This window comes from Micrasema longulum, unplaced genomic scaffold (genome assembly GCF_059751315.1).
Source record: "Micrasema longulum isolate JH-2025_06_02 unplaced genomic scaffold, ASM5975131v1 h1tg000481l, whole genome shotgun sequence".
Taxonomy (NCBI): domain Eukaryota; kingdom Metazoa; phylum Arthropoda; class Insecta; order Trichoptera; family Brachycentridae; genus Micrasema; species Micrasema longulum.
The window spans coordinates 1-27,837 of record NW_028277678.1 but is presented as its reverse complement, the minus strand read 5'-3'; the positions used below and the strand labels follow the sequence as shown (position 1 = coordinate 27,837).

Below are 27,837 nucleotides of genomic sequence, written 5' to 3'. Positions count from 1 at the left end.
AATCCAACAAATACTTGAAGATGGACATGTCAAAAGTCGGAATAATCGGCGCGCGTGCATGAGAAGATGTATGAATGTAGAAGAAGCGAGATCTGTATGCAAAGATAGAGTGATGTGGCGTTCTATCCTCTCTGCCTACCTTCACGGAGAAACAGCGTGATGATGGTAAGTTTATTGTGCATTATTTGAGACATAAGTCGCAACTCCATGGGACTAAAAGTCCCGTGTTGAGATGGGACTAGCAATTAGTTGACACAGACAAATGAGTATATCACCACAAGTTTAGGATCAGAAACATAAAAAATATTTTTTTTTTTAAATACATATATTATATATATGGCATGTCAATATGGTAAACAGTAAACTGAAACATTCGGAAAATCATAGTGGTTTTCCTATTCAAATCCCTCCCACTTAGGAAAATCCAGTCCTTAACTACTTTCTCAATATAGTTTTCGTCCTTGAGAGCTTAATACGCTCTTCCAAATATTGAACACTCTCGGTGCGATAAATGAGAGATTTTTCTGAGCAAAAGTCGTACGGGTTTTGGGTATGACATAATTCGTGCACTGAGAAAACCTCGTATGGACATTTTTCTGAGACCTTTCTTATTGTTCGACCAGAAGTGTGTAAGTGCTTCTTTAAGGTTCAGTTGTCTCATATCCAGCACCTTCATGTATTGGAACAACTGTTCTGACAGGTATGTTGGAGGGCGCCGGAATATTATTCTCAATAATAATTTCTGTAAAATTATGAGAGGCTTTAAAATGGATGCCGCACAACCCCCCCAGCCAGCTATTCCATAGGTTGCAGTGGATTGAAACAGAGACAAATACACACTTCTGAGAGTGCTAATATCCAGAATGTCTGTAAGAGAGCAGAATAGATGGCATAATCTTTAACAAACTGTGTAAAAAAAAATCCTTCCGAGGTTAGGAAATGATCCCCCGATTATCACTGTCCCTTTTCAGCTTATTAAAATTGTATTTGTGTCTTGCTTAGTGATTTAATGAGATTATATATCTTTCTCTCAAATTTGTATGTTTGTCTCAGGGTACTCGATATTTTGTCATTTTTGGAGGTCTTGATAGATAAAACATTTGATTTAAAATGATCTAATCTACAAAAATCATTGACGCAATTTTTATATGTATTAAAATTTACTTGAATATTACAAAAAAATAGTAGTAAAATTCATAATAGTTGCCGAGATATTAATTATTAATTAATACTGAATTAAGTACAGTAAGGAAGTTCAGCGGATGTTTAAACTTTTTTATTTATAGACTATTAAACTAAGCCAAAAAGGTTTTTTAATAATATGTATTTGGAAATAACTCGTGTGACGTCGGAGATTCTATTCCGGTTGTTCTCGATCAGTCCTTCCCATTGGTCCATCCACGGCAAGCAAACCTCTCATATCATAGGTTGATTCATATGAACCAGTGACGTCTTTCAAAGTAGTTCGTTTTTATTAAGATGTTTTTAATATTTCTTTTCGTACATTTTCAGAAAACTTTACCGTACAATTTAATGATTCAATGTTTACTGCGCGCAAGAAAACATTAGTTGTATCCAATTTCCCGTAGAGCTGAAGTTCCTCATTGGCAACCCCTCGCCCACTACTACTGCTACCATCACGCCATCTCCCCGTAGGGGTAGCAGTGAGAAATTTGTTTTATTAATTTTTTTATATGGGAGTTGCTTTATTATTTACCTTGCTTATATTATACAAGGTTTATATTTTAAAAAGTGGATTTTTCTGCAATTAAATTTATTTTAATTTAACTAACCTGTTGGGATCAGGAGGGGTATACTTATGTGGACCAATCAGAAACTTCTCAGCATTTGCTCATGTGGAGAGGAAACCACTTAAAACTCTTTAGGAGAAGCCGGCCTGTTGGCAGCAGTCAACAGGCCTGCCGTTCCACTAGAGGAGTGTTGGGCAGAGAGAATAAACCGCCACACACGACTATCCTGGCATCCATTTCTAACTTCTTTCACATTCATATATTTTGTCATACATGCCCTTCGGTTCTGCCTGCTATTGACATGACCAGACTCAAAATGTTGGTTTATCTGATCATGCCACGTTTTATTTGGTTGTCCTCGTCTCAGATTATCGTTAATTTTCGCCATATAGGATAGCTTGTTTAACCATTCTTTCGTCACCCATTTGTTCTGCATGACCAAACCATCTCAGAGACAACGTGGTAATTTACGTTGTTTCCAGGTGGATGAAGAATACAGCTGTGTGTGTGAAATAGAACTAGATGGCCGCCCTAAGATAAAAATCCTGAGAAAAAAACATCACGTAGAGATAAGTCCATCTCGTAGTGAAGTGGTAGGCATCTTCACCATCATTATTTAGGGCCTAGGTTAAATCGGATTAGCATGGAAGGAACAGATAGACACATTCTTTAAAAAAAAAAAACATGTTTTCGTAATATCAGTATACGAGTTTGTTTATTTGGCTTTTCTTTTATTTTATTTTCTTTTCTTTTCATGGTCATGTCAGACCATATTTATATGCTATAAACTTTTTAATAATTCAAAAAGGAATGGCCCACGCTCAGACGCAGAAGTTTATTTATGCATTTTTTCTAATTTATGTAATAGCTTAATTTTAAGATGTATTTTTCTATTATATTTCTTTATAAATAATATACGTATGGAAAAAAACAAATAAAAAAAATAAAAAAATAAAAATCCTGGCAGGGTGGAGTAAAATATTAATTTTAAAGTTTGTTTGAACAGCAATATTTCACCGTTCCTGGACTGGCATTTTTAGAGTAGGAATGATCATTCACCATTCTGCCTATGTTTAAACACCCACATTTCCTCAACTTTTCCATCTGTTGACTTTTAAGAAGTAAAAGAGCTGAAACCTTTATCGTGGGGGTGAGATTTATCCGGCTGAAGTACTTTACCTTGGCAACGCCTGAAAACAATTTCCTAACTATCCATTTTTTAATTTTCCATTTTTCACATCTTCTTTTTCCAGTTTTGAGTAGCAGTTCCTTGTGCTAGACTTTTTGCCCGCGCCTATTTAAACTGATATTTAGAAATATTAACTGATCAATGTTTAATGTCGATTTTCCTAGGAATCAAACCCGGGACCTTATACGTGACAACCACTACACTGCAAGGCGGGCTGGTCTCTACCCGAATTTTCCTTTAGGGATTCTTAATTGAAAGTACTCATCGAGCCAAAAATGGCTGTCCAAAATTCTGACTTTATTTCACACACAGCACTGTATTCTGCTTTAGCTCGAACGCCGAAAATTTAAATAAATAATACCGCAGGCTTCATTATAAATTGTAAATTTACAGTTCGAATTTTTAGTTGACAAGAGTGCATTAAACACGCAAGCTTAGTGCAATGCTGCAGTAATAAACTGCGGTTCTTTTGCGTGAAAGTTTTTATTATTTTGGAAGACAAACGCGAAGCGGACGTGGAAACAGCGCAACATAGGTGACCGGAAGCGCACGTAATTCAGGCAACGGATGCCGGAAGTCAAAGCTCCGTTTTATCTCAGCAGAACAGAGCGGCTGCCATCTTGTTTCGATGTCTTTCCGCCTGTCATACATGTCATCATATTTAGAAATAATTTATACGATCAGTAGAGATATTGTTTTTCCTTTTAGTTCTCCATTTTTAATTCAAAATTTTGCACAGCGAAAACGATAACCGCATCTGCTATGAGGAGCAAGAAACCAAAATGACAAAAACAAACTACAAAGACAGCCAAATAAAATATTACAGTTGGTATATTGAACACTGACCAAAGGTCTCAGGTTTAAATCCCACTCTACCACAATTGGATTTACATTATTCCAGCATAAGTTATTTACGACTTTTGGGAAATGGTCTGAAAATTTAAATATTTGAGTAAATAATAAGGACTCAAGATTTTTTTTTTTTTAATATTGTTTCCTTTATCCAACAGCAACTAAAGAACTATTTTAACAAAATAAACAATCAAATGTAACTAAACTCTTATAACTTTAATTCTTAAAATTCATTAATAAATTAGCCACAGATGTAATTGTAGAAGAAGAAATAAAACATGAAAAAAAAAAGTAGTAAACATAGACACAATACGAGAATATCAAAACAAAGTCACATTTAACATTTTAAAACGGGACAAGGATGGGCGAGAAAAATAAACCAGCGACTGAAATTATACAATAAACTACTAGACAAAATTAAACAAAAGACCCAGACTACATGTTTTATTTTTGGGTGATACCGTGTGTGTTGTATTTGTTCCGACGTTTCGGCTATCATTGCAGGAGTGTGTTTTCCGAGACGTCGGAACAAATCCAACACACGCGGTATCACCCAAAAATAAAACATATTGATTACAGTGACCGTGAAAACTTTCGCTCTTATTTGACTCGGACAACCTTTACAAACGATGGATTTGTTGACAAAGCTGAAGGGCATACATTCTAACGTACTTTTGTGAGGAGTGAGAAAATTGACCAACTTCCAGTAAAAAAAATCAAAGTTTGCACAGAATGTGTCAACAAATTGCAAAGCTCATATATTTACAAAAGATGGACATCACTCCATAGAAAAAAAAACTAAATGGTGACTTTACGCAGAAAAATACAAATATCTTTGCTCCTTGCATTGTATTTATATAATGCAAAAAACAAAGATAAACAAAAAAATATTTTTAAAAAAACAGTCGTAAAATATGCATTACCACCAGTTTCGCAGAGCAGCCAAGCATAAGAATTTCCCTAAAATGAAGACAATATTAATTTTATTTATTCAAACACACATTTTTTTTGAGTATTTATTCAATAATTTTATTGTATACACATTATTATACATATTATTACAATATTAATACATTATATCTACATATACAAAGTATTGAAATATATTTTGTCCCGATAAACTATTCAATAATAGTTTGTCATCGGGTGCTCAGACATTAGTTTTAATTAATAATCAAATAAAAAGAGTACAGACATAATACTGTATACGTATAAAATAATAAACATGAAAACTAGTTTGAAGATTTTTTTTTTAAATTAAGAAGATAGAGTAAAATAATACACTTAAAATTAAAGAATAGCCATTTACTTGAATATATTTTAAATATAAGAAAAAAATTATCACGCATAAAAATAGTGTGTGCTCATAAATGTAATCAAAACAAGATAAAAAATAAAAAGTCAATCGAATATTTCAATTCATATCTACAGAAAAAATTAAAATAATAAGAAAATTAAAAGTACCTTTGAAAATTAAGATCTTAAAAATGTAAATGAAATAAGAAAGAAATAAAAGAAAATGTGAACCTAAGAAAATAACAAAATTGTATTCAATGAGAGATAAAAAAAAATGTTTTACATAAATAAAAAATCAATATATGAACGTTCTGTCTACTAACCACTTCCGTAATAAAAACATAATTTTATTTTTACATTGACATGTTTTCATGTCAAGTGGCAACATATTAAATATTTTTGGATCAATATAATCCAACGGACGTTGTCCAAATATATTTTTAAATTTTGGTACAACAAAGCATCAGATGTAAATCTTGTTAGATAGCTGTGTTCTAGTTAATTTTTATATATTGAGCTGATGATTTGATAAGTCATTGAAAAAAAATATTTTTAATATTTGAATGAACTCGCGGCATTTTTATTTACTGTGCATCACTGATTAAGATATGAGAAATGTCAAAAACAGCGTTTCAGAATACAAATTTTATTACAAACAAGTCATATCTGTGAATTTCAATAAATATTTCCAGATAATTGAGATAACGTTTTATAAATCTACCTAGCTTTATTTTTACTTAGAATTATAAAAACTATATTAAAATATTACAATTGACACAAACTAATTAACAAAATAAAATTTAACAATAGTCCTTTACAAATTATTGATATTTTTAATTTTTTTTTTTTACATTTTTTTTTTGCACCACAACAGGCCAGGAGGCCTAATTACAGTGGTGAATTACATCACAGAGCACCCAGGCTTGAGAAAAATCACATTTTAATTTTTGTGTTCTCACCGGGAATCGAACCCGGAACCTTTCGTGCGTGAGTCAAGCGTCTTGACCACTACACCACGGAGGCCGCCAAACCTTTGACTTTTAATAAACCTTTGACGCTTATAATTAGAAATCAAACACTGATTTGAGTCTACTGAACACTTTATTATATTTTTACAAATATAAACATATAAAAATAAAATTAAAAACTTCGTGACAATTGTTTCGCCTTATTAGGGCATTTTCAAACAAATGTGAAGATTATTTGGATTTAATGTCCTTATAAAGTTATATAATTCAAGGTACTTAAGTAGAAAATGAATTCATTTTAAAATGAACAGCAACCTGTTATAATAGTATTGATATTTTTTCGACAACAATTACCCAAATTTACAAAACTATAAAGCTTCATTAATTATCTCACAATACATACTTGTATGTCAATAAATACTTCCTTTGTTATATTTTCCCCGAAATTCAAATATTAATACCTAAATTCCCCATTACCTATTAAACACTTAGCCTCACCCTTAACCATTGGTTTTTCCCTCAATTATGATTAATGTACATGCTAAAGTTCATAAGATTATTTTTATTTTCTACGTAAGTACCTTGAATTATATAACTATATAAGGACATTCAATCCAAATAATCTTCACATTCGTTTGAAAATGCCCTAATAAGGCGAAACAATTGTCACGAAGTTTTTAATTTTATTTTTATATGTTTATATTTGTAAAAATAAAATAAAGGGTTCAGTAGACTCAAATCAGTGTTTGATTTCTAATTATAAGTTTAAATATGGAGTTCTACAAAATAAACACCAAATCAATCAATAACCTTTGACGCATTAATAATTACGAGATCCTATCATAAAGTCCTGTTTGACCAAACATCGGATCCAGATTTTATAGTTTTTTTTTTGTATTAATTCGACAATATTAAACTCAATTTCGCTCCTAGGATTTTTTCGTCAGACTTCAGAATAACTACAGCGACATTGTGTCGTCCAAGTCGAGGGCTGGTATTTCAAACGCTCTCGTGGCCGTATTATCTCGCGAATGTACATACAAAATACACGAGAAAAACCGTTTTCACGTGCCGCGGTTTGGAATAGCACCTCAAGTGAATTTTTATTTTCGTATTTCGGCCATTTTCTGTTAAAACAGCGCACAAAATACACGTCTTAACAAATAAATCGTGGATTTTTAACACCACATTAAGTTGTTCATTACATTATTACATTTTTGTACCCTTTATATTATTTATAAATAACTTTTTTCTTTTCTTATTCTTTAAATTTAAATTTATCTTTTTTCTATCAACTTTATTTTTATAACTGTAAATAATTATATGCATTTTTATTTAATTTGCAAGTTTCTAAGTGCCTAACAATTGTTAACTGCTTTCATTTTGATACCGATAATGTACTTCTTACACCACTGTGATCGATATCTTACACCACTGTGGAAAATTTTTATTGACTGTTTTCACAATTTTCGTTCATATGTATTCTTATTTTTTTTATACAATATGTACTTATGTAATGTACTTAATCGATATCTTACACCACTGTGAAATTTTTTATTGACTGTTTTCACAATTTTCGTTCATATGTATTCTTTTTTTTTTTTACTATATGTGTAAAAACTGTTGTTTTTTTTCCCAAATAAATAATAATAAGTATCAAGTCAATATAGATTATCAAGATTTGAACAGATGTAATCAACAATTAATTGTAAAGATGGTTTTAATCCCATTTAAAATTTACAATAAAAATAAACAAAAAGGAGTAGGAAGCTTGTTTTGTAAAAATACAAAATTAATTTTTGACTTCTAACCATCTTGAAGCGATAACTAGGTGTAATATATTTGAATTAATTGTCCTCACGTCTTCATTGACGCTTCCATTCTTGAGCAATTAGATTTTTCTGGGCGGGCGATCACAGATTTTTCGAAATAGGATTTCAATATGCCTTTTCCGCATAGAATAAAGAATAGTCCAGAAACCGCATACGCACATCAAACAAAAGGCGGCTAAACTACTAATAAATGAGTAGGTTTACGTTTTGACTCATTAGTTTCTTTGTAGACGTCGCTCAGTACGCAACTCTTGATTTGAATTCAACTGTGCCGTGTTGTGTCCTTTTAAAGTGTTAAAATACTGCTAGGATCTAGGTCAGATTGTCGAAGAAACAAACTGAACATTTCGTTAGTGTTGCCAGGGTCGTATTTTTTTTACTCTACATTGCTCATCTAACGAGAGAAGTAATGAAAATTGGATCTCGGATTAAACAACTCTATCGTAGACATTTGACCGACATTATCTTTAAAACATCAAATATTATTTAACATGATATAAAAATATCCGTTTTATGTAAAATATATTTTTTAAATATTTCAAGTTCATTAATTTAAAACATTTAAGTTTGTAAGTGAAAATTCTTGATGGAAGTTCATTGTAATTTATTATACTCCCAGAAAAAAACTTCATTATATGTTATTTCTTTAAACAATATTTTAAGTTTGTCCAAATTTTTGTAGACAAGGACTGGATTCAACTTCCTGGGGAGCTGTTTATATTAACATATTACAACAGAGATGAAGAACATTTGAGAGAAGGTAATTTAGAAGTCTAGGCATCTACAGGGCTTATGACCTGTCAATGGCTGGTTTAAGTGGCCACTTTACACACTGTGTAACATTCACCATTCTGCCTATATTTGAAAATCTTTATTCCTTCAATTCTTTCATCTGTTGATGTTTGTGAAGTTAAAGAGCTGAAACCTTTATTTATGCGGGTGAGATTCATCTAATTGAATTATTTCACCTACATTCTTAGTTACATATGTTAATAGTTATAAAAAAATACTTCCAGTTCTTCATTTAATCGTTTAATAACCCCATATTAATATGTAAGTGCCTGTTGACAAACCAAAAAAACATACAATTTTCATTTGTGTTATTAGACACACTAGAATGATTCGCATGAAAACTCATTGTTTATTTATTAACGGACATTGTCCATGTATAGAATTTATTGGTTTTAAATATAACAATAAAAGAACAGTTTAAAACATAAAAAAAAAAGAAAAGGAGCATTGACAAACATAAGGGACATCGAGACAAGATGTGGACTATTTATTTAGTGCTCGTTTAAATCCTTGTAAACTTAAACCAAAACAGTCCAGATCTTGACTTGAGTTAACAATACGACAAAGACGGGTCATTGGAGAATTAAGGCCACAGTTTTTTCTATGCTGATCGATGAGCAGTACTTCAACGTTTCTCAACCTACGAGTCGGAATATTGAATTTTACATGTCCCAGTAATGATGGAACATCAATTATACCAATTAGTATGCCGAACATGCATATATATGAAATCAATATTAGTTCTACGTTTTTGTAGACTAGAAATATTTAACATTGACTATATGAGAATAAGAATAATAACCTCTCTTTAGTCCAAGCATCCACGCTACTTTTCGAAGCAACTTGGACTGATTTAATGTGATTTATGCGATGGACATAGAATGGAGACCAGACCACGGAGGCATATTCTAGAAGAGGGCGAACAGTTGAGCAATATAGAGTTTGTATTGTGCGGACATTAGTAAAATCAGAGGATATTCTGTTAATGAAGCCGAGTAATTTCAGTGATTTATTTTCTGCATTATCTATATGCTCATTGTATGTGAGTTTAAAGTCCAAAACAACTCCTAAATCTCTGATGGATCTACATAAAATGGTTAATACTTAATGTTTTTCTTTTAAAAATATATTAATATTCTAACAATATGTGTATTTTATTGAATAATGAATCTACGCACACACAAATCAGGGGGTATTAAAATTTTAATTGGCCTGATGGTTCAAATAAAAAATTGGTGGAACTCAATATCAGTAACGTTGCTCATGATCCATCCGTCTGTAAAGTAACTAATTGCACCTCGGGGCTGATGACGTCACGGGGTAATAGGGTTGTAATGCCAGACTAGCTGTAACAAGATAAACGCTGCTGCAGGCCAGGGATGGGGTAGGCGTGTAGACGAGGAGGGATTAGAGGAGAGGGAGGGTAACATAAATCAACGTGATTTTGCAGAAAGAGGCCAGTCTACAATTTTGAAAGAATGAAATATTGACGTCATCGGGTTCAATGACGTCAAAATTTAGTGATTCTTTACAATGAAGTAGCTTTATATAAATATCTGTCGGCCTCGTGGTGTAGTGGTTAGTGCGTGTGTCTACCATGTAAGAGGTCTCGAATTCAATTTTTGACGTGATTGACATTAAATATTTATTTGAAAAGGTGTTTTTGCACTAAAATATTTCATAGTTAGTCCCTAGAATGGCACTTGAAGCCTAAGACTGATCGTCTTACCTTCATTTAACAGAAATTATCATGATATTCTGCGGTTGGTGTACCAATGCAGAGCCCTATGCACCATTAGGTACGGAAGGGAATGATGATGATGAATCTAAATATACAATTATTTGTTCAATACATAATAAAACAACATACATTAGCGTTTTCCTAGGGCTGGCTGCTTTCTGCAAAATGTAAATCTTAGGTTGTGTGGTCAGCCATACCTCGTAAATCATAAAAACTGGTCAAATACATAATTATTTAATTAGTTGTTGGATTATAAAAAATATTATTGCATGCATTATTAATCATTCGCCAAAGTAAAAAACATTCCAGCTGTTGTGTGAATTTGATTTATTTATTCATTCAAAATTACACTCGTTTAAATATTAATGAACGTATTAAGAATTTTTAGGCTGTGCCCGTGTCAAGCCACAATAATTAAACATAAAAAATAAACAGAAAAATTCATTAGATTTAATTATAATAACATGTGATGTAATAGAATAACAATACAGAAAAAGATACAAAATACTGATATCATTAAAATCAATAGAAAAAAAAACACAATTGATATTATATTTGAGATGAGGTTTCTGTAATTTTAATCTACACTACAGCAAGAAATGAGATTAATAAATAATATGCAAAATAACAGTAAGTACTTAATAAAATAATATAAAAATACATAGTGAAAAAACATAATAATTTCATGATATATATAAAGCAAATTAAAGTATGGAAAAAAGCAGATTAGTCAATTTTCGCTCGAACTTTTAAAAGATTGACGACCTCGTCCCTATATTATTCACTCCGTTTTTCCGCACAATTGTTTTTTGGATTGTAAAAAAAACGAACGTTTGCATTATTTGTGTGACTGTTGTGTGAATTCGATATTTCACTCTTTTGCGAAAAGTGCTATTATCTCAGTTTCATTTTTCCATGGCTGGGTGTTTTCTGCGTAACTGTGTGCGTTCAATTATCCTATGCCTCCGGTCACTCGAACAGGTTATTGAATTTCTTCCTAATTTTATTAAAACAATCTACACCTTCTGGGTTCATCCGAAAATTAACTGTGGAAGCGAACCAAACAGCAAGGAAGGCCAAGCTAGCGAAATAGAAGGACTTTTTTCTATCAATCTAATTAAATAAAGTCTTTAGTAAATAAAATTATAATGATAACAAGATTTACTGTTTATTTTATTTTTTATTATTATTAATAAAACATATAAAACAAAAAGTACATATAATACTCCCAGGAGTTATTAAAGAAACTCATTTGGGACCGTACATAAAAAATAACATTTTTTGACAATACATAATATCATACATATTAATACATCCGAAATAGAAAAAAAAACATATAACACCATCTATGTAAATTACATTAATAATTTTCACAATCAAAAAGATTTAAGAAATATTTTTTAATTGCGACACTTCTGGATTTTTTATTCAATTTTTCGTGTCTTAAGCTAGGGTTTCCTAGGACAGCGGTGCCCGTATTTTAACGGCCGTAGTGAACGGTGATGCGGTGGACAGCCGTCGAAACGATGACTAGAGTGTGGTTTCCTAGGAAAACGGTGTTATCAACACCATTTAACACCGTTTCCCTAGGAAACCACTCTCTAGACGACGTTACGACGGCTTCCCACCGCATCACCGTTCACTACGGCCGTTAAGATACGGGCACCGCTGTCCTAGGAAACTCTAGCTTTAGCTCATCGGGCAGTTTATTATTCGGAATGGCCAATATTTTTCAAGGACGTACTGCCGAACTTGTCGAGCGAAACTTAGACACATGAAGATTCCCTGAATAACGCGTTTTGTAATTGTAAATATCATGATTAAATTTGAGTGAGCAGAAAAGTTTATGATATTTAGAATAGTATTGGTTATGTCATGCAGTGGCATTACCTTGAAAGGAAGTATCTTTGTTTGTCGGTAGATATAATTCGAAATAAAAAATCTGATCTTAAAATTTTAAAAACATATTAAAATCTTGGATTTGGGACACAGGATGGTAAACAGATTTTTAAAATATTTATAGAACTAGCGGACCTGACAGACGTTGTCCTGCCCGAACATAGGCTTGCCTGCTATTAGCTGGTTGAACAAACGTGTTGTTTCCTATATAAGGATACACGTTATTTATTTTGGACTTTTTTGAGCTATTTATGTATCCGTAATAGGGGTGAGTTTTTTGTTTTATCTCCTCTTTTATTGGCTAAGAGTCATCGTCGTGTTTAAATCAAAATCGTGCAAAAATGACTGCTTTCGTGTTATAATTAAAGGAAAAAATACGGGAATACGGTAATGAAGTGATGTCATACCGCGTTTTACCCTGAGCCCTGAGAAATTATGACACTTAACTCATGCTGTTGAGCATTGGCGAATTTAGTCATTCTTTAACCGCCAGCCGGGTTTTGAGTTAGTTTGACATTTAATTCGAAACCAAAATATATGAAAAGAAAATAACTGATTGCGTCGTGAAAGCGAGCAAAAACAGTTCGGATAAAAGGAAAAAGCATTTTTATTGATAAGTGGGTACTTAGGTACTTGTTTATGATTTAATTCCAAAACTAAAAAATATTGATATTCAAGTAGGAATTTAAGTAGGTACCTTGGTGCTTGTTTATGGATGAATTCCAAAACATTAAACAATTCCCTTTTTAAACATAGAATTCCTTCTGCAAATGTCGAAATCTTCTTTTTTACCATAAGGGGTGTACTTTAGGTAGGAATGCGATTTTTTTAAATGTATTAAATGTCAGTTAATATTATTTAATGATTGCTGAAAATATATTAAAAATAAATAAATTGTTAAAAAGTGTAATGAAGAATCTGTTTAGTATCAATTAAAAGCGAATGCTGTTTGTTATCATTGAAAACCAAACTTTTTTACACACAAAAAAACAAGATCTTTCCATTTTTTTTTGTATATGCATTCTCTTCGAATGCAACCCTGGTAGATCTATGAATAACACATATTTACTCCTTACTGTTTTTTTACATATCTGATTGAAGATTTAATACTAGTTAATTAATAATTAATATGAAGATTTAATATTTACGAATGTGCGCAACGCAAAGATCTACATTTCGTTGAAAACCGCACGTAAATTGGTTAAGCCTTTTAGGAAGAGTTCACTAACGTCACACGTATAGAAGAATTATAAATATAAAGATAATGAAAAACCACCTAATTTTTTTTCGTTTTATTTTTGTTATTTCGTTTTAGAAGAAAAATTAGTGAGATTAAATAAAAAATATATCATTTATGAGCAGTCTCCCCTAAACGTTTTAAATCATCGAAACGTTCTTATATTATGGAAAATTACAAAGTTAATGCTTCAAGTGTTAATTTATTTATTTTTTAAATCGGTTATTTTAAAGCTACAGGAAATTTAATTAGAAAACGTCTTATTTTCGTAGGTGGAGGCAACTCAGGCGTAAGATATGAAATTCATAATTCTGTGTAATATGGGAGAATTAATTACGTATTTCTGGGGCGCTCATTGTTATCAAATATTTGAATTCTATATTAGGAAGTTTCCCGAACCATACATATAACATGCTGGTACTCGAATAACGAAGTTCCGTTCCACTCGGAAAGTTATCGAGAGCCGATTTTCCGGCAAAAGTGTGTTGAAGTAATGAATACAATTAAGCCGTCTGCCAACTTCGGCAACTCTTCGTAAATCAGTCGATGTAGACGGGATAGAACTGGAACAATAAATGTAAAAGTTGAACAGGCACAGAAACTTCTCGACTAACCTCAAACCCTAAATACGAGTAGTCGGCGATGGATTGCGATTGGTGTGAAATATTTCTTCTTGGGAGTAAAGTTAATTAAACTGAAATGTAAAGCGATGTCGATAAATTAGAATAGCTGACTCTTTTCATTTACTTTTCGACTAGCTAAGTAAATAGGCTTAACTCCTCAAACAGCAAACTAAAAGACACGAGTGACTAAAGCAAAAAAAAAATTTTTCTCCTTTTGTGTCCATTACTGTTTCAATATTCAAGGTCTAAGCCCAGCTCTATAAAGAGCCTGGCTACTGTGTAAAAGGCGAGAGTTTATATTTTGCTAAATCTTTTTTCTCCCCCCCAAGCTCAGAACCGTAAAGTATCAGGCTATTAGGTGGGACGCGAGCTCTTTGAAATCCTCAGGTTTAACCAGTGGACCCCCGAGGATGAGGCTCCTTTTATGATGTAAAGCATCACATTCACATATAATGTGTATAGGTGTTTCCTCATCTGCACTGCAGAACCTACATCTAGAAGTTTCGGAAAGGTTCATTTATTCTAGCGGGGTGTTTGTTCAATCTGCAGTGCCCTGGGCGGGCTCTAGTGATAACCCTCACTTGATTTTGGCTCAGCTTTATTAGGTCAAAAGCAAAACTTTGCTATATATGTACACGACTTAAGCTAATAACAACAGTTCCATGAAGAAACAATATAGCTTTCCCACCACATACCGCATCTGAGGACCTAAGTCTCCATGGTAGTTTGGGCTCAAGAAGGTAATCCAGAAGTACATAATATGCACTTCATTGGATTGAAAAAAAAGGGAAGTAAATTCTTCACTGACTTTGATTAAACTGATTGGACATGGTCAATTCGCCGAAATGATTACAAAATGTTTTATAAGCCTTGAAATTATTTTTAATAGCCACCAGATCTGCATATCCAACAGGACCTATAACACAGCCACGTATAGTAGCTAAAAGCTCGATTCGGCAATCATAGAAAGGAGAAAGAAACAAAATCACAGGATGTGTTCAGAAGACTGATTGGGATATCCACAGCGGCACCAAGAGAAATCAACAATATTAAAAACATATGTACAAGCAACTGAACAAAAGAACATAAAACTATGCAGCGAAGACAAACATAAATAATAATATCATATATATTAAATGATTCATTCTGCATCCTAAACAGTATATAATTTATGTGTCAATGATTTGTGATGTTTTCAATGATTTGTGATGTTTTCAATGAAGTAAGAAAATTCAAATTTTCAGATGACACCGCACTAGTCATTTGAAATAAAAACCCTTTAGAATCTCAAGATATTCTGCAAAATGATTTTGATAAATTGTAAAAGTGGGCTCATGACTATGGTCTCATTACAAATGCCAAAAAAAAACTAAATGCCAGTACATAAAATCTCCACATGCAAAGAAATATGTTTGGCCTAATATTATTGCTCATTGCACTAATTGCTTACATGATGGTATCTCTAACCCGTGTAATTTCGAACTTATAGCATTTGTAGAGGAGTACAAGTATCATAATTTTAAACCGGATTGTCTAATATTGACATTTTGTGATCGCTTGCGGACTCTTGTAAGCACTTTTTTTTTTCAATTTTTTTAATAATAATAATTTCAAAATTCCTCTCAAACATAACCATAATACACGCTTCACGTATAATGATGGTTTCATCATCATCATCATTCCCTTTCCGCACCCAATAGTGCATAGGGCACTGCGTTGGTTCAGCAATTGCAGCGTATCTTATTTATTTATTTAAACGCCTTTTAGGCTTTTACATGTTTTACATAAATATATACAAATAAAGACAGACATGTATTTTACACAGAAGTAGCAAAAAAATATATAAATAATTTTTAGAAGAAAAAGAAAAACATCAAAAATATCATCTTTACATATTAGTATAAAAGTGGGAAAAACAGAAGTGCATCTTTAAATATGAAGACAGAAATGCATTTTACACAAATAAAGAGCAAAAAATAAAAATGAATTAAGAAGAGTAAGAAAAATAATAATCATCATTACATATAAGTAGAAAATATATAAGGATACATAATAATACATACATATGTTGCAGTAGAGAACTGGAGTACATTTTTTCGTATAGGCTATATTAAAATAATCTTAAAATTAGAAGAAGTGAGAAAAATGCTTATTTAGAATACAGATTTAAGTCAATAAACGGTAAACTTGATCAATTTTTGTTACGTGAAGGTAAGATAGTCAGTCTTACGCATCAGGTTCCAGTCCAGGGACAATGAAATATTCTAGTGTAAAAACACCCTTTTAAATAAGTATTTTTTAATCAACCATGTCGGGAATCAAACCCGAGATCTCTTGCACGTAGGCAAACGAGCTGAACATTACAACACGGGCCGACTTTTGATGTTTCTATTAATTTTATATTTTGTATTCATTTCATAAACTTTGTTGCCGTTTTCCGTAAACAAATTAAATAAAATAAACATAAAAAATGTCAAAAAGTGTCAAGTGTTTTATTAGATGCTGATAGGTCAATTACGATGATGAATGTCTTGTATTATCTTATTCTTGTAGATACATTGTTTGTCGAACTTATTGATATCAAACCATTAACGTTTATTGACACATCGGAACGATTGATAGTCTAATGTCCTCATTTGCGTTTTTCTTTCTTATCCAACAGAGTTTCAATCATCGCGGAACAGAAGTGTGTCAAGTCTCCGTATTTATGTAAATCGCCTCCATCATTGGCATCAGGAATCCCAGCGAGAGGCAATTGTGCAACTTCAGGTGAGTAATGACACCGTCAGGCAAATGAACATGCAAATCAAGAAGTAACTCCCTTAACTAAAGGTAGCTACTACATCCCTTACTTGATTTAATAGGGTGCACACACGGCCTAGAAAATTCTAGAATAAATTGAGTGACAAAAATTAGAAAAGTAGTATGGATGATTGGCCTCGAAAGGAGAAACTACACTTATAAAGAAATGGAGTCAATGTTCAAAATCTAAGTCTACAAAACCGTAGAAATAACATTAAATCCATATTTATGTTTAATTTACTGAATGGCTCAACCCTTAGACTGCTGAACAACGATTTATCGTTGTTGTTAATCCAGGCAATAAAAGTCTAACCACATTGTTGCTGACGTCATAATCTCGTTAAAGGTAAATAAATTTAGGAACTTGCAGTTACACTTTCCTATCAGTGATATAAAACATTTACAAAAAATAAAAATAAATCATTACACAATTGATTTGATTTCGCTAGTTTTTTAAAGAAGTGGATATGTTAATTTTAATCCACTTCAAAAAGCAATGTATCCCGTGCATTCTTCCAAAACAACAGCCATTATTAAAAAAAACAGATTTACAAATAAACCTAAATAACGATAAGGCCAAATATAGTTTTTTTTTTTCATAATTTGGAATACAATGTCAAAAAAGCACTAGTAAGGGTAACTCCATATCATTCTACTTGCAAAAAAAAGTTATTCAAATCAATTTTTATTCAAAAACTTACGTTGGTAACAAAAACAAACTACAAAAAGAGAAAAATAGAATGCTAATAGTCAAGAAACTTTCGTTATCGTAAAGTTGAATTTGTAATTAAGGTTCTAGGATTTTTACTAACATTCAGTGTTTGAATCAATAATTAACAAAACACGAAGATATTAAAGTGGACTAAAAAATTACGTTCAAAATAATACGCCTCGCAGTGCTAGTAACATTTTTTTGAAAATTTTTGTTTTCATTTACAAGTAGAAAAGGGTTTTCAACCACTGCATGGCATTGTGATGGGTGATCGACATTTCGGCAGGTTGTGTCTATCTTTCTTACTCTATTGTACGTGAACTAGCGATAAATGAAACGAAAGTTTTTTTTTGAAAGTAAGTTATAAATTTTAAAACAATAATGTGTTTGATAGACAACTTATTCTTAACAATTTTGAAAATTAATATAAATAAAAGCATTTCTGATTAGATTAGATTCTCGAAAAACTGCTTAGGAGTCAAAGGGTTAATTGATGTACCATCGTTACTGGAACAAGTGGCATTCAATGTTCTAATCCGCCGGTTGCGAAATAATAATGTGCTGTTCCTCGATCAACACAGCACAAACTATGGCTTGCATGCACCGATGTCCCGATTGTGTCGTATTGTAAACTCGAGACAAGATCTGAACTTTTTTAGTCTTTATAGATTTAAAAATCACTAAGATAGACCGGATCTTGTCTTGAGGTAGTATTTATTTTTTTGTCCAAGCTTTAATTTTCTTTAGTTGTATTTTATTTTATTAGTGCTGTATTTATTATAAGAAATTCTATTTAACATCATTAGAATGGACTGTATAAGTCCGTCAAATAAATAAATAAACACGTGGTAGAAAAGATTCCTTTTCTCCTCCATGGATGCGAATCGTGGCGCCTCTATTATTTTATGCAGTCCAAAATAATTCCTGCTTTTGTCAGTTTATTATAAAGTGGGGCAATAATCCCCGTAATGGTCGGCAGAGAGGATAGAACGCCACATCACTCTATCTTTGCATAAGATCTCGCTTCCTTTACATTAAAACATCTTCTCATGAACGCGCGCCGATTATCCCGACTTTTAACATGTCCATCTTCAAGTATTTATTGGATTTGGTAATGCCACGTATTTTTCGGTCTTCCTCTATTTCTGCATCCATCAACATTCGCATTGTAAATATTTTTAGTCGTTTTTTCGCTGTCCTTTCGCTCTACATGTGCAAACCAGCGCAGAGCTTCTTTTTGATTTTGTCGATAATGCCTATCTTAGCCTTACATAATGGACGGATCTCGACATTTGTGCTTTTATCGTACATAGTCTTGCCACACATTCGCCTGAGAGATCTCATTTCGACAACATTCAGCCTATTTTTATCCTTGTTTTTCAAAGTCCATACTTCGCTTTCATCCATCAGAGTCGGGACCAAGACTCCGTTGTGAACTGCTAATTTTGCCTCTTGTGACAAACATCTATAACACTACATTGTTGTACAAATATCTATATTGATATAACATTTTTTTTGTTAGTAAAGATACAACTGTATCACATTATAAATTCAAACCGTTTTTAAAACTACCAAAATGCAAAAAGTTTGCACTCCGCGGAACTGATTCCGTTGAGCGCCTGGCTAATATGTACGAAAATAATGGCTCATAACAATGCTACCTATTGATTACAAAACAAAGTGCAATTTTCGCCCTTAGATGCGTATTTAATAAAGTTCAATGCACATTGTAAAATTTAATTGGACTGATTTTCTTACTTAAATACGAAACGACAGCCGGTTTAGCGCAAAAAATTGACTTTATCAAAAACTTCAAGCTCTGGTTGAGGGCCAAAAGTAGTATTAAATATTTATTTTATACTTTTTGCACCCCAAGTAATACAAAAGGCAACTTTTTAGACCCCTTTCGTTTCAAAATTCGGAAAAAAAATACCTGCCCACTCTAGTGTACAATGCCCGAAGGCTGACCAAACAATGAGAATTTAATGAAGCTTGTCTTTTTAAAAATATAATTTAATTTTTTTTTAAACTTAGTTGTACATGTTGTGTTAATACCTTTATATAATTGATGAAAAATATCTAAGAATCTAAAATACAAGAATTGTTTCCTTCAAATTCACCTACCAAAAAAGGCTAAAGATGTTTTTCAATTTCTGTATATGTATTTTAATTCTGACTTCCCACAAAATTCGGAATCATGGTCGCACGTATTTGGAAGCTCTCAATCAGAGCTCTCTCCAGTTATCCCTTCCTCCTTCCCGGGGCCAGGGGAGGGGGGGTGGAACAGAAGGAAAGGGGCTGATTAATGCCATATCCGGCCATACACTCAACCGGAAGGGGCGCTTTGTGTACCGATAGCACCCCGGAAGGTGTCGTTACCCTTAACGAAATATTCCAAGAAAATTTCTATTGACACTCGATGAAGGCAAATAGCGACTGCGACACAGCGTACATTCTTAATAAGACTATAACAATTTACCAGTCTTGAAGACGCCAACCTGTCGTAAATGATATTTTAATAATTGCTCGTAACGAGATTAGGTGACATAAATAGACCAAAACAAAATTTGAAAACGAACAATAGTTTTTACGTATAATTCAAATAGAAGATAAGGGTGTAGGGGATTTTGGAGCTGTCCATTAATGGAATTATTGACGTAATCTCTCCATAATATATTTACTATGCACCGGGAATCGCAATTCCGTCTAACTTCTGCCTCTTTGGGGTTTCCTGCGATTTTTTTTTCAAAAATATTTACAATATAGTCTTAAATTAAAGTCCTGCTGAGTTGCATACATACATCTCGTCAGTAGGTTCTTATAAATTACATAGATTATTTACACTTAACCCACATTAACAATAATTTTATTTGAAAAACATTACATAATACATCATCAAAAATTAAAAACTATCACTAATACAAAAAACTTTTTTCTATTAACCATAATTTGAGCAAACGTCTCACTCCTGTATTTAACTCAGTGTTTTTAATATTGTTCGGTAACATGTTAAATATTTGAGGTATACTGTAACATCTAGCCCTCCATACTAGTAAATCTGGTATTGTAATCATGTACCAACTTGTGTTTATACTCGGAGCGCGACGCATGCTGACAAATTAATTTGTACCAAAGTAGAGCCCTAACAGATAGTTTATTTACAGATTTATACATCAATAATATTGAAATATTTGTCTCTGGCGGTATACATCTTTATATAGTAGCAATTTGATCATAGAATTTAGCAAATTTTCAATTAAATCAATATTAGTTTTACTTTATAACTCCCAGGATGTTATAGCGTATCGTATAATTGATTCAGAGAGAGATAAATAAATAATTCGTAAAGTATTAACAGGGACATAATATTTTAATATATACATTCTATTACTTATTGCTCTTAATCGCTTACACAACTTTCTAATATGTACATCCCATTTAAAATTACTGCTCAATATTTTCAATATTTTCACACATGCACGGTTGCATAATATCACTATGGACACTTGCATAGTTATGTGATCAAATTGACGGTGTTGTGTGAATTTTATAGTTCGGTGATCTTATGTGCATAAGTTTGGTTTTCTTTGGGTTAATTATTAAACCTGCGTCATGAAACCATTATTGCAGGTTTAAAAAGTCTTCTTACAATAATTTCTCTTCAGTTTTGAGATCCTTGTGAGACACAACTAAAGCAGTATCATCGGCGTATACATATTGTTGCCTTTAGCACTTTCATCTCTGACGTTCTGGGCAATTATTTGGTTTTTCTATTTAGTGTTTCTATTTAGTTTTTCTACTTGGTTTTTCGTATTTTGTATTTTCTCTCTATCTATCCTCGACTTTATTGTACACACCATGCTCGGTCTGACATACGTTTTGTATATCCGAATTATGTGTCCAATAATCATGTGTTCATTGTACTATACGACATTTCTTAAGCACCCAGATGTTTACTAACTGAAATGGATATGTTCTCATCATCACTATGGCTGCATCATCTGCATGGCATATGATGTTAATGACCTTATCTCCCTTAGTAGATTCACTACTTTTTATTCTGAAAAGCATTTTTTTATATATTTATTTTGCTTGTGTAAGAAAAGGTTTTTGGCGTATATATTATTGTGCTATATTTAGTTATAAAGGTGCTAAACCTGCTTTGTTGTTCTCAATATGTTTTTTTTAAAAAATATTAATATTATTTATGTCCCGAATTTAGTTGTTGTAACTCCTGGGAATGTAATTTAACGTATTATTTGTAAAAAAATACATTGGAACCTTAATTGTAAAAACAGTCGCACACATTTTCCACAGCTATGTAAGTTATTAATCAATGTACACAGTAAAATAATCCAGTAATATAATAAAATCAATTTAAAGATATGAAATGTTAGTTATTCTGAAACTGCAAATAAAATATGTCAATATAATAAATAATAATAATAAAGTAAGTAAATTTTCAAAAAATAACAAATAAAAATAAAATACATATTTAATAAATATAAAAATATGTTTAAAAATCAGAAAATAAAAATAAAAAAAAAAAAAAAACTTATGTATTAATATTGAAGAAGGTACAAAACATAATAACTGGCAGAGGAAGGATGAAAGACGAGTAAACGCGGTTGAAATGCGATTTCTTAGACGAATGTGTGGGAAATCAATGTATGACAGGGTTACGAATGATGAAATCAAGCGAGAGTGTAAATCTGAGTTACGTATAATTGATAAGATTAAGAAAGGGTCTCTGAAGTGGTTAGGTCACGTAGAACGAATGGACGACGAAATAATGGTAAAACAAGTACACGAGTATATGGCGAAAATGAACGGTAGCGTGTGACGAGGACGACCAAGGAAGACGTGGCATGATCAGATAAACCAAAATCTTATGTCTGGTCTTGTCAAAAGCAGACAGAACCGAAGGGCATATATGACAAGATGTATGAATGTGGAAAAAGCTAGGAATGTATGCTAGGATAGACGTGTGTGGCGGTCCATTTTCTCTGCCTACCCCCACGGGGAAAAGGCGTGATGGTAGTAGTTATGCAAAACATAAAGATAAATATATAATTTTAGTGACACACTCATAAAATTAAACAGGCGTATTATCAACGCATATAAGTAATATTTTATATAAGGTATCGGCAAATTGAATTGAATTATATGTACATATATATGTGATATCTCATAGTTTATACGTCATGGTTTATAAAAATGAGTTGTGTACGTGCCATTTTGAATCTCACGTTAAATAAAAAATAAATCACTAACTGATTAGAAAAAAAAAAAATTAATTCCGAATCAAACAAAAGTTTAAACGTTCAAGTGAGCCAGTTTGTACAACCAGTAATTTAATAAATAAGCAACCAATAATATTATTTTGTACAAGTTCAATACAATAAAAACATGGCTTCATATTGTAATTGTTTATTTACTCTTTACTAATTAAATTACATAATTAAAATAACTGTATCATAACGAATTTCGAAAAAGTTCAACATAATTTTCTGAATACATCAACTTTAAACTTAATTTTTTTGAGTTTGTCCAAATTTTTGTAGACAAGGACTGAATTCAACCCCCTAGGGAGTTGTTAATATTACTACAGACATGAAGAACATTTTACAGAAAGGAATATAGAAGTCTAGGCATCCACAAGGCTTGTGACCTGTCATTGGGTGGTTTAAGTGGCCACTTTACACACTGTAACATTCATTCTTCGCGTAGTAATGAGAAATATTTTTTGCATTAAAATCCAGCGTAGTTACACAAATTTTACTTTCAAAATCCAGTGAAAAAATGCCCATTTGAAGATTACAAAAAATTAAACTTTATATATTTTTTTAAAATAAGAGAGATATGTCAACTCTTGCATCGTATGTCGACTAGTGTGACATAACAAATCACAACCACACAAGAGATAATACCTACGTTGCCTAACGCTGTAAAAAAAATGAATATATTTAATAAGTACCTACCTCTTTTATGTAATATGTTATCCTTATCTATAAAGCGTAATGTAATTTGATATTTAAAATTAAAATTTAATTGGAGGTAATTCGATATTTTAAGTTGAAATCAGAACCACTTCTTTCCTCAGTCAAAATTTAAAAATTATGTCAAAATTACATCACAAGTTACAATTCACAAGCCAGTGCATGGTTGGTGTATACGGCGTACGTGTTTAGATACTGTATTTGAACCGTCACCGCCACCGGCAGTCGTGGCCGAGCGGTTAAGGCGTCTGACTAGAAATCAGATTCCCTCTGGGAGCGTAGGTTCGAATCCTACCGACTGCGAGACTTTTTAAATTTTATTTAGTAAAGTTAATTTATGTTTATTTTTTGTTTACAGACTGCTAGATTTTTTTTTTTTTTCTTCAAAGTAACAACTTTTTTTTGTGTTTACGGTAATGGTCATTTGAATTTTTTTTCTGCCATATTTTCTCAATTCAATTAAATCATCATGGATAACTTGTATAGCGCCGTTTTCGTCATAAATAATACTTGCTAGGGTGCTAGTAATATACAACAAAGAACCTCATAAACTTAATACGGGTTTTCTTAAGCCTGGGTATTCTGTGTTACGGTGCAAAAAAAACTTCATAATAAATCATTTGTAACGTAATTCTAAAGATAATGAATAAATCAAATTTACAAAAAAAAATATTTCTCAATTATATTTTAAGAAAGTATTTAAAAATATTCGTAAACTACTGGACATAAAATCCTAAGAAGTTTATCAAGATTAATTGGTATTTCAAATCAAAAAGTGGAATAAGTTAATAAATGTTGATATTTATACACAATTAGTAAAGCAAATACTTAAATCAGCCAAAAATTAGGCACGAGCCTTTTAAATGCCCCAACCTCCAATTTCTCTTAAATGCAGTTTTGTTATATTTTTAAACCTTTATATTATTTTTCAAGTCTTTCTATTTTGCTTTGTGTGTGGTTTGATAAAATTTACAAAAAACTTTTGATTTATGCGTTCTCCTCATACAATTCATCACAACTCCTTAGAAAATGGCTTCCATATTTCATTAAGGCGAAAAATTAAATATTCAAACCTCGAACTGCACCTTGCCCGTCACCCCTCCGCCCCCGCCGCCCGTCATAGATATCCCGTGCATTGTTCTTTTGTTTTTCTACGCGTCTCTTTTGTTTTTTTTTTCTCTTTGAAAAATTTCCGCGCGGTTTCCGTTGTCTAGTAAAATATTACACACAAGAAACTCGAGAACATTTTCTCGTTTAATAATGTTAAGAAATTTAATAAAAGTTTGCGAAAAGATATTATTATAGGTGTACAAATCACAAAACACACAGGTTCATACATTTATTATAATTAAACAATTGAATATACGCAAAAATGTACGCTGTTGGGGTAGATTAGGTTAGGTTAGGTTAGGTAAGGTATCTACAGTAACATAAACAAGAAACGAAACAATAAAATGAAAAGCGAAGACACATACATATAACAAATAAACAATGTGGGATCCTGGTTAATTATGGATGTAAGAAATTTATTGCATTTATATTTTTTTAATTGATTAGTATAGTTATTCAATTTACAACTAAAATCATTCAGATTTGGGCCTCAATTATGAACGCTATCTTCTTCTGTATAATATTTGTATCGATGTTCTACCTACTTGCCATATCGACATCATATAATCGAAGCAAACTAATGATTAACCGCCACAATTTATTCGGCGTTCCTTACGTCATTGACATTTAAAATAGTTCTCATTTATATTTTAAATAGGCTTCAAAAAAAGCGATCATAAACTCTAATGAGTCCCAATTCAAGCAAAAAATACTAGCTTGCCAGGATTTTTATATAACTTTTGATATTTACCGAGACGGTATGCTTAACAATCGTCTGTCTTTATCTACCGAGCGATTATAAAGCAGGCTACTTTAATGTCTCTATACGAACACTCCGGAAGATAGTAAAACAGACGGAAAAAATATAATACCTGATATTTATTTTGTAGTGGTAACTTTCTTACGCCTAGATACCTATATGTTAAGAGGGCAGAATCTAGTGACATTATTTTTTGCATCTAGCCACTAGTTTCGGAAACGGACAGTTATTTCAGAATTTAATTCGACTTCAAAATTGACTTATTTCTCTCTCATATTTTTAAAAGGTTTTTAAGAAAAAGGTGATAACTTCAAAACGATAAAAAATTAAGGTAAATCGGAATTAAAGGAAAAATTGATAGGTGGAACAAAATTTTTGACACTTTTAATGCGTAGATAAACGTATCGAGGGGTTCTAAACCTGTGGATACAAACTAATGTACTTACTTCAAAACGTGATGGTTGGGGGATCGGTAGCGTATCTTAGTAATACAAGTTGGGTCAATTTTATCTTTATGACGTCATACTGAAGCAATGTCATTTGAGTGTGTAGATATGTGTACCGTGACGTATGCTTCCCCTTGTTTCATATCGATGTACCTACCTAAAACTTGAAGGTGGGGGGTCGGTGGTGTATCTTTGTAATCGCTAGAGAGAGTTTATCTTCAACTATACCATCAAGGTGAAGGTATGACGTCTTTATCTTCCCATCATAATCGAGGCCCTGATGGTCTGATCATTCGGGGCAGAGGTGCCTAACCATAAACAGTTTTATGATGACTAAGAAACAGAATGTCATTATTTATTAACATATATTATAACAGAGACAAAGCTTTTGAAAGGGAATATAAAAGTCTAGGCATTTACTGAGCATATGGCATGGAATGCTCTCCCAGCAGAGGTGCGAGGCTGTGAAAGTGAAGTGATGTTTAGGAAAAAACTTAAAACCCACATGTTTTCTAAATCATTTGAATAAATCGGTAGCATGTGACAACAAAATAAATTATTTTAATTAAATTACAAATTTAAAAGAATCACTATGTAAAGCGCCCTTGAGGTATTTTGTTACGAAAATGGCGCTATATAAGCTATCCATAATAATAATAATAATGACTTGTCAGTACCTGATTTAAGTGGCCACATTCATTCACCGTTCTGTTTATTTGTAAACATCAATCAATATTTCTTTAAATCTTCTATCCGTCAATTTTTGTTAAAATATATGTAGATGGGTAAACCACACCAAGTTCAAATTAATTTTTGCTACACCCAGTACAAGCGTAGAAAAATCATTATTTGTTTGTTTAAGCAACGAACATTTTTGTCTAATTAATATGCAGAACATCAATTTAAAAACCTTTGGTGAAATTTCTTTGTCATTTAAAATTTCCGAACATCGACTTAAAAAAATATTAACGGAAATAATCGCCTAAATCTTTTTATTTTTAAATATTTTATTTTACTAGGTAATATATTTATAAAGAAACGATATTTTTGTTTTAAAAAAATCCAAAATATACCACTGGGCTCGTCCGGGATTTGAACCCGGGACCTCTCGCACCCTAAGCGAAAATCATACCCCTAGACCAACGAGCCGGCTGAGAGAGGCGTGAAAATAACTTTATTAAAACCGTTTATAATTTTAAGAGGCATTAATTTATCAATTTATTTATTATATATACGGCCTAAGCCAAATATTACAACATCTACGTAAAGCAACACAAATATAAAAAACTGAACCAAAAGAATATAAAAATATGTAGCAAAGACAAACAAGGGCAATAAAATAATTGTTTTATGTTTATGTTCTTGATTTGATACAAACTAATTTCGATGTAATATAGATACAATGAAAGGCAATTTACAAAATCACTAACTGGTATTCGTTTTTGTAAACCATATAAGAATTACCTACGTGTAGTGCATTATAAAGCAAAGACGAAAAAAATGTCTATTGATTGGAGCGCCACCTAGCTTTAGTTTATGAAGCGTCGTTTCTTTCAGTGCTCAACAGATGGCGCGCTGATAAAATGTTTTGTGACTTTAAAAAACCCGTGGCGCTAGTAAGTTAAACTTTAATGTATTTTTTGGTTGTAACATTATCTGATAAAAGTTGAATAGGTAGGTTATTTATTTAATTTCTCAACACAGAATCAAACATTTTTCAATTAGTTGTTTTATAAACCATAAATTATTACCCAATAGGGTTAATAAAATTAATTTAAAAAAATCTAATTATTAGTAGCATGAAAAATATTATTCAATTTGTAATTTA

General features: G+C 32.0%; 1 protein-coding gene and 2 non-coding genes across 3 annotated transcripts in view; 1 reads left to right on the top strand and 2 right to left on the bottom strand.

The window, feature by feature from the left end:
• Positions 1-24,829, bottom strand: part of LOC148281261 (gustatory receptor for sugar taste 64e-like) — a 60,972-nt gene extending 36,143 nt beyond the window's left edge. Inside the window, exon 1 of the mRNA XM_088226982.1 lies at positions 24,767-24,829. Within this exon, the coding sequence (XP_088083108.1) occupies positions 24,767-24,829 (63 nt within the window). The remainder of the gene's footprint in view (positions 1-24,766) is intronic.
• Positions 23,915-23,996, top strand: TRNAS-AGA (transfer RNA serine (anticodon AGA)). The gene has a single exon. It is a non-coding gene; the product is annotated as a tRNA-Ser (tRNA).
• A 2,257-nt stretch (positions 24,830-27,086) lies between the features above and the next one.
• TRNAP-AGG (transfer RNA proline (anticodon AGG)) lies at positions 27,087-27,158 on the bottom strand. The gene has a single exon. It is a non-coding gene; the product is annotated as a tRNA-Pro (tRNA).
• Positions 27,159-27,837: the final 679 nt, after the last annotated feature.